The sequence below is a fragment of the Phragmites australis genome, chromosome 6, assembly GCF_958298935.1.
Source record: "Phragmites australis chromosome 6, lpPhrAust1.1, whole genome shotgun sequence".
In the NCBI taxonomy this organism is placed as follows: Eukaryota; Viridiplantae; Streptophyta; class Magnoliopsida; order Poales; family Poaceae; genus Phragmites; species Phragmites australis.
Window position 1 is genome coordinate 9,847,550 of NC_084926.1, and position 8,147 is coordinate 9,855,696.

The following is an 8,147-nucleotide window of genomic DNA, read 5'->3' on the forward strand; positions in this document are numbered from 1 at the left end:
GCGCGGCAGGCAGCGCAGCGCGGGGACAGAGCTAGCCAGCTTGGCCGCGCATGTGACCTACCTGAAAACGACCGTGCGTGGCTCGGTCGATGGCGAGAGCTCTCTCCCTTTCAGGGGCACGGACGCACAGCGCGACACGCAACGACCGCCGGGGGGGAGGAGGACAGCTAAGCTAGCGCTTACGTCGCGTGGTCGTAGGGAGCCCAGGCACGCATCCAGGCCGTGCACTGCAGCATGGGCGGTCCGGATCCCGTGCCCGTGAAGCGGGGCCCGCACCTGTGGGGCCGTGGCGCTGGGCTGATCTGGACCGCCAGGGCGCGATCCCGCGGCAGGGATTGGATAAAGCATCGGTCCATTCGCCCGTGCCCAGACTAGGGCCCCGGCCCCCCGGTCAGGTCACCGGCTCACCGCCATGTCTGTTAGCACAAGTTGTGGTGTACTGGATAGATGCGATTACGCGTCCTGCTTATCCGAAATAATTTCCTTTGCCAAATGTTGATTGGCACTGGGAGTTGGGGGTTGGGACTCCAGATTGGTACGTCACGCTAGCATCACTTGTGCGTCACAATATTTCCTCTTTTTTTTTTATTGTTTGGTATCCCCTCTTTTTAATTATGTGGCGTTGGGCCCCACCGATCTTGGTGTGCATGTTACCTGTCAAAAACAACTCTTGGTACGAACATCAAAGAACTGTATTGAGCTAGCTAGCTAGCTATGTACGCCTCTGTTGTGTATGCCAAGGTTGATCGCATTCACTTGTAGGTTACTTGATGAATAAGAGAAACAATTGGTCAACCAAGAGTTCGGCTGCTAATTTAGCCATTGCACTGTTCGTTTTTTTTTTTTTTTTTTTTTGGCGAGGACATTGCACTCTTCGTTGCAAAGTAGCTTTGCAGTTCCTCTAAACCTCGGTCAGTTACTCTCATGGATCCGCTTTACAGAAATTTTGCAAGAAACAATGCAACAACTTCTACATACATACTGTTAGAAACTCCCACATGAAAATGAGCGTAACTGGAGTACAAGGCAGATCGCGACAGGTCGATCACCGCTCTGAGTGCTGATTTCATGATATCAAACATTTGTTGACGCAAATCTGGGATCGCAGAGGCTGCCTGCAAAATAAAACGCCCTTCACATGCATTTTGTCCGTAGTATGTACACCTCACGTACTTTCATGCACGGATTCCGGCCGCAAGCAAACAAGAGCAGCTGCAGAGCTCGTAGAACTAATCCGATTTAACCACGGTTCCCACGGCGCTGTGCACACAAACTGCAGGGTACCTTCCTTGAAGCAACCTCAACATGCCTGCAGTGCAGTTAGCGAATTAAGATCCAACCCATCTGGCCACGGCTCGTGCACTAGGTTCCTAATTTAAGTATCTGTAGCCTGCTAATACATTGCCGCTGGCATGTGGGCCATGGCGACGCTCTGCAGAGCACGCGATGCCCAGCGCAGGTTCTAGCTTTGTCCATGTGAAGAAAGCTAGACACAAGTACATGATATCCTCGGGCTCCAAGGCATTGTTTATGGCTGGCTTTGTGCAATGGTTTGCATTGCACCCAAAGAAATGGCTGCTACGACCTACGATCGAGCTGCCGATACATGGCACCCCATGTTACCTCTTCCTCCAAACATGGCAGCCATGCATTGTACACTGCCACAGAACCAGATCGGTCAATGCCCCTTTGGAGAAGCCAAAGACTGCGTCCGTTGACAAGTTAGTTAGTTAATCATGAGCAGAAGAAACCTAGACACGTCAGCTGAATTCGTTTCACACACCGGTTGCAGGGTTAACTTGGCGAACCGTTGCATGCATGGCTCGCTGCGAGTCGTCTACCCAACCCCCGTATCTCAGCTGGTGTTGCGATCTTCCTATTGTACAGCCACTTGGCGTGCAAACTATAAAGCTGCGATCGTTTGGCCCGACCAGGCGATCGTTTGGCCCGACCGTATATTTCAGGCTTGGACGACCCGTGTTTGCGTGCATTATTGCGGGGGAAAACCGGCTCCGCGTTACAGTTGCAATCATTAAGTTGGTTCACTGTCCGCGTTTATATTTCAGCTGCTAATCAAGTGCTAATCGCGGAAGATAGGTTTGATTTACGTTGAGCTGAATATACGAGTACATCGATGATATTTGGACGAGTCATCTTATTTCTATTATAATTAAAAATTAATACTTAAATTATTTTATTTTTAGAATAAGTTTCACAAAACTGCACTGCGATTGTATAAACTATTAGTAAACTGTACTTTTTGAAAGCTATTTTACATAACTACATTTTTATTGTTCTTTGTATCACACAACTACACTTTTAGAAAGGTATTTTATAGAACTGCGCTTTGATTATCATTCATATAGAAAAACTACACTCTTTAAAAATTTGTATCACAAAACCACAATTATATTATCGTTCTATTTCAAAAAAAAAACTACACTTCTAAAAATGTAGTTTTGCTATACAAACGGTATAAAATATAGTTTTGTAATACATAATGTCAATAGAAATGTAGTTTTACTACATGAAAAGGTAATGAAGTGTAGTTTAGTGAAATTACTTTTTAAAAGTGTAGTTTTGTGATACCAAAGGATAAAAATGTAGTTATGTGAAATAATTTTATAAAAATATAGATTTTTTTAAAGTTTTGACGATCGTAATGTAGTTTTACCAAATTTACTTTTATTTTTATATATAATTTTAAAATTTAATGTGGAATTAGAAACTGGAGCTCTCACAAACTAGTATTAAACGTAAACGTTGTGTGTTTAATCTAGTATCCCTTCTGCTGGTGGGTAACTGACGGTTCTGAGGTACTCCAGCTCGACGTGCATCTTTGTTTGCGTTTAAAAATTTGGGATCAACGCCATGCGTTACGACCGTTCGTTCGACTGTTCGATCAGCACCACAAGGTCATCATGTGAGTACTCGATTCATCATCGAGTCTAGGTGCAAGGATGCGATTCGCATATCACAACCTTGAAAGGGACACACTAGTAGTATTTCAAAGACTACGAGTTTTACACATATTCCCTTGCACTTCAGTCGGCTAGCACCATTGGTCTGTACCTCCAATGTACTTGAGCAGGAGCGTCCTTTGCATAAACCATTCGCATTGACCTCCCGGCGCCGCCACCCCCTCCCAACCCCTCCCTCCTACCTCGCTGTCATCAGAGGCAGCTGTTGTAAGTCTGTGCAATGGTGAAGACAGCGATAGTAGGGCTCCCCCCTTCACGGGTTGCTGTGCGTCGGCGCGGAATCGTTTGGCTCGACACGCTTCTTCACCGACGGGATCCACGTGTAGGGGGTCGGCTCCGGGCTTTGCCGGCGGGATCCGGGCGGGGGCGGCTAGATCCGTTGTGCCACTGCCGATTTTCGCACAGGGACGGTCTTCTTCGTGGCGGCCGCCCCCTTCATGGCGCCGCCGTGCTCCTCGCGTGGCCTGCCGGTCCACCTCCGGGGCATAGATGCAGATGGTTTCCCTAGGCGGAACCGCATGCTCGCGCTCTCGCCGGCGGAGTTCCCCATGTGTTCGTGCCGGGGCCGCACGTAGGGATCAGAGGTGGCGGATTCGCTGGGCCCGAGGTTTTTTCTCGCCGACGTGCTCGAAGTGGACATAGGAGGGCTCACAGGTGTGGTTCCTACGGACTTCTTGGTCATCGGTGTGGTGAAGACAACACACAATTTCAAGACGATGTCGACCTTGGCGATGGTATCGCGGGCTTTTGACGACTGCTACGGTGGCTTCTTGCCGTGTGTATGTGCTGCTGCGATGGACTTCCTACTGCCACGTTTCTCTGCAGGGTCACACCGTCGTCGGCCATTGAGTGGCATGATGCAGCCCGTCGGGACGTCGGTGCACCGACAATCGGTTCTGCATGCTACTGGCATCGGCGGCCTCCACACGAGTGGGTGGTACGGCGCAATGCAGCGTGGGTTCCGATGCCGTCGGTCTCACGGAGCAGTCGCCATCGCTACCAGCCTGCCAGTGACCACATTACCGCCACGTGGTTCGTATGGAGCTCGGGCGATAGAGGTTTCCTCCGCGTTCAAGCCATACCTGGTGATGGAGCGGTTCTGTATGAGCGATTGTTAGATAGCTTGTAGATGGTTGCATATTGCTAGTTTTGCATTTGTGTCTGCAAACGTTTTTTTTATATTTAAGATTTTTTTTCTATGTAGCTTCACTTGGTTTTTTTAATAGAAATCGGAGGAGGCAACCCCTGGCTTGTCTAAAAAAACTTGAGCGGGAGCGTCTATATATGGGATCGAACTGATCACGCAACCGGAGATGCATATTTGTTATTGACTGATGCATATCTAGCCTGCAATGTGGCTGTGGCATCAGCAAATACGTGCCGAAATAGTAAGGGGAGCATGGACGCGAGCAGTAGCAACTAGCTAACGATCGATGTCTATGTCAAATACGCCATCTCAACCGAATGTACGTAGATTCCACGGGTCGTCGGGCTTGCGATAACACGTTACTTGCAAGGGCCTCTCCAATGATTCCTCTTCCTCCTCGCGCTGGGAGAGGGACAGCCATGTGAGGCGCCCACATCTTTCTTCAGCTACCATCTCAATTAGTCCCTGTCGCATGATTGTTTTAGAGTCTTAAAAAAGGGAAATGCTTGCCTCCACACGTCCGAGCGATCTGACGCTTTACTGGATCGGACCATGTACTGGACGCCAAAATATTATTTATTTGAGTTAATTTATGTGTTCTTATATCTTCAATGTTTTAGACGTTCAAATTTAATATTTCAGACGTTATGAAAATTTGTTGGTATATTTATTTTCGTATGTTGCATCCCGAAATCTCTTGCGTACAGATACAGACAAAAAATATTATCTATTTGAGTTAATTCCTATTTTTTCGTATCTCCAATGTTTCAGATGTTATAGAAATCTATTATCATAGTTATTTTCGTATGTTGCATCTAATTCTACATCACATAGGTTTTGCTTGAAAATGTTGCGTGCAACATGATGGGATGTTACAGTGAAAAATTTTCTCTCGGAATTGGATGCATATAGTGAGCCATTTTGGTACATTTTTTGATGTTGCAAACGTTATTTTTCGATATTGCGATGGAAGGATAGAGCGTCTAATGAGAAATTTCCCATCGCTAGCAGGAACCCTTAAAAAAGCTAGAGTACTCTAGTTTTATTAGTAGAGAGATAGAGTACCGGAAAAATATAATCAGAGAGGAGAAGAAAGCTAGGAGAAAATTTAAGACTCATCGATATATACAACTCTCTCATTAAAGCATCCGCTCGACGCCTCCTTGTGGGGCGATCGAGGGGCGAATCTTCCCGCCCCCCGAGCCTCGCCGGCCGTTACCATCGTCGTTAGCCTTTCCCTCCCTCCTTCTCCCCCCTTCCCTCCCCTTCCTTTTTTAGTAGCCTCCGGTGTTTCTTTTGGCACGGTAGCCGTCGATCTGACTAGTGGTAGCTAGGTTCTGCTCAGATAGCCTAGCTTCGGTCGTTTGCGGGCTAGATCCGTGCATGGAGTTTGTCGTCTAGATTGTGTTGGTCGTGTCTGTTCTTTGTCCGTGCTTGGAGTTCATCGTCCAGTCGATTCCTACGGTACCTATCTGTGGCCCGCGGGTGCTGATCGACGCCACCACTGGAGTGGGGCGCGCTGGACGTGGTCGCACGTGGTGGGGCATAGACACTAGTGTGCCCCACCGCAGGAGTGTTGAGCTTGGTAGGGTCTTCCATCCCCCCATGATAGCGTTGCGCCACCTCCCCCACTGTGAAGTGTCACTCATGGTGACTTGGCTGCTTCTCCTTGCTTTGGCTGCTCCAGCGATGCCAGGGCGTGGCCCGACGGCGGGGTGGGTCAACGGGGATTCTGCGCTCCCGGTCGACTCAACGGCTTTGATCCGTGTGCTTCCAAGCATGACGCCCTCGGTCGTGCCCCGTGCATGGGTTGGCGGCTGTCATGCGCCTCCGGTATCGTAGCAGTGCTGCTCCTCTCTGGTGCCCATAGGATTGCGGCTGTCGGTTCTCCCCTTCTTGCGGCGTCTGCCTCTGGACCTCCCCCCGCTGCTTGCACTCCTCCCCTTGTCGGATATATTTCCTTTCCCTCAGATCTAGCCCGCGGGGATCCTGATGACGTGATCTTGGCTTAAGGATGATGCTTGAGGGTGGGGATGACAGTCATTTTTCTCGGTGGTTGGGATGGGGGCTTTGGGTGAAAGCCATGCTCAGCTTTCTACCGACGCCTTCGGGTACCACTCCCCTCCCCGAGGCGTTGTCGTGAACCCCACCTGTCCTCCCACTCTCTCACACGTGGATTGAACTTTTCGGATGAAAACCCAACTCTGGGCATCAGCTGTTGGTGACATGCATCCTTAGATATCGTGCTCTCTTTGGAGACTTCGCTTTGGAGATCCTTTCTTTGGTTTTGATCATCTTAGGTGCAGACTTGGACATTCTTAGTTGCGTACTTCAACTCCATTGTTGTTCCCTCAAATTGAGATTCTCTCCACCTCTCGAGGTGCTCCTATGATGTGCGGTGGGCTAGCTGTGCAGTGGTGAAGTCAAAGCTGCTGCATCACCGCAGTTTGACGGAGCTCGGCAACGATGACACAGTATACAATTTGCCCGTGCTACGCTTTTGTGACGTGGGTGTGGCGAGTTTGAGGCAGTTGTAGTGTTTCGTCATATAAAGTTGAGGCTACTCTCAAGCCAGTTGTATGGTTTTCAAATTTAACTTCTCTCCTAACCTATATCAACTATCTTTTTCCAATATAAAATCCACATGCTCATCACTTCATTTCGAAAAAAAAAGTTTGAGACCGATCACAGGTGGTAATGTCAGGGTCGACGTAAGGCTCGCTCCGGGATTCTGGCCCACACATCATGGACTCGGGTGGCGCGTATTTGGAGACAGTTGTGGCTGCGCTCACCAGAAAGCAAAGGCATCGCCTGAGCTGCCAGCTAGTATATAAGCATGTAAGTATGGGTGCCACATTACTCGGTAGCCCAGACATTCACTTTGCCTTCGCTTTAGCCTCTGTGCTGGAACTTGCAAGGGACGTCGAGGAGGGTGCACGGTGTACTTAGCTCGCCGCCCGGAGACCACCGGCGTTCGCGCGCGACAGTGGGCACGGAGATGGCGTCCAGGTGCTTCTTCCCCAGGGAGGCCGCCGCGGGAGGCCACCGGAGCTCCAAGGCGGCGGCGGAGGCGCTCGAGCAGCTCCACCACGGCGGCCGCGTCCTGTCCCGGGAGGACGTCGGCGGCGCGGTGCGCGTCAAGATCGTCGTCAGCAAGCGCGAGCTGAAGCAGATGGTAGCGGCGCTCGGCGACGGCGCCGCGGGCCCCGCGGCGGCCGCCGGCGAGCGGCACCGGCAGCGCGCGGCGGGGGGCGCAGGCGCGGGGGGGCCGGGAGCCGAGCAGAGGCTGCAGTCGCTGCGGCGGCGCAGCATGCGGAGGGCCGCCGAGGCAGCGCGGCGGATGCAGGGGGACGGGGAGTGGGAGCCCGGCCTGCAGAGCATCCCCGAGGAGGTTTACTAATGACCGACCATTAACCAGTAGATGGCGTCGTTAATGGTCGGTTAATAGCAAGACTAATTAAGGTTGGGTTTTGATCACTGCCTTGCTAAGTGCTAGATGTATGTGTACAGCGCTCTTTTGTTCCGGACCCTGGTGATCGAGGGTTCAATGGCCGGTTAATCCTCCATGAGTTTGTGCATTTTGCCCTCTATTTTTTTTTGAGATGAAGAAAAATGGAGGAAAAAGACGTGTTTGGATTACATTACAAGCGCTGAATTGATCATAACGCTGTCATCAATCTTGTTGATGAATGCTGAGGTGTTCTGTACCACTGCTGTAGCTGCGGTAACACAACATTCGGCGAGTAGCTGCCAGGATTTCTTCTGTTTTTCTGGCAGTAAAGTTTGAGGTGTTCTGTACCACTGCGGCAGCTGTGAGCCCGTGAGTGAAATGGTGAATTATGAATTCAATATCGTGTATTTACTATTGACTGCTGTAAAAGTAGTTTGTGTTCTGTTCTTTCGCCTTTTGGTTGGGCATGGAACATAATCAAATATCAAAACGTATCGGTAGTTGGGTGCCCAGCAGATGAGAACCGGTGTCAAGATTCCATCGCACATGGCCAGATGGCTGTCGAATT

At 50.1% G+C, this 8,147-nt stretch overlaps 1 protein-coding gene across 1 annotated transcript; it reads left to right on the forward strand.

Moving 5' to 3' along the window:
• Positions 1-6,962: 6,962 nt before the first annotated feature.
• Positions 6,963-7,769, forward strand: LOC133920431 (uncharacterized). Its single transcript, XM_062365050.1, has one exon. It carries the CDS (start codon positions 7,127-7,129, stop codon positions 7,526-7,528), a length of 402 nt encoding a protein of 133 aa, XP_062221034.1. The 5' UTR covers positions 6,963-7,126; the 3' UTR covers positions 7,529-7,769.
• Positions 7,770-8,147: the final 378 nt, after the last annotated feature.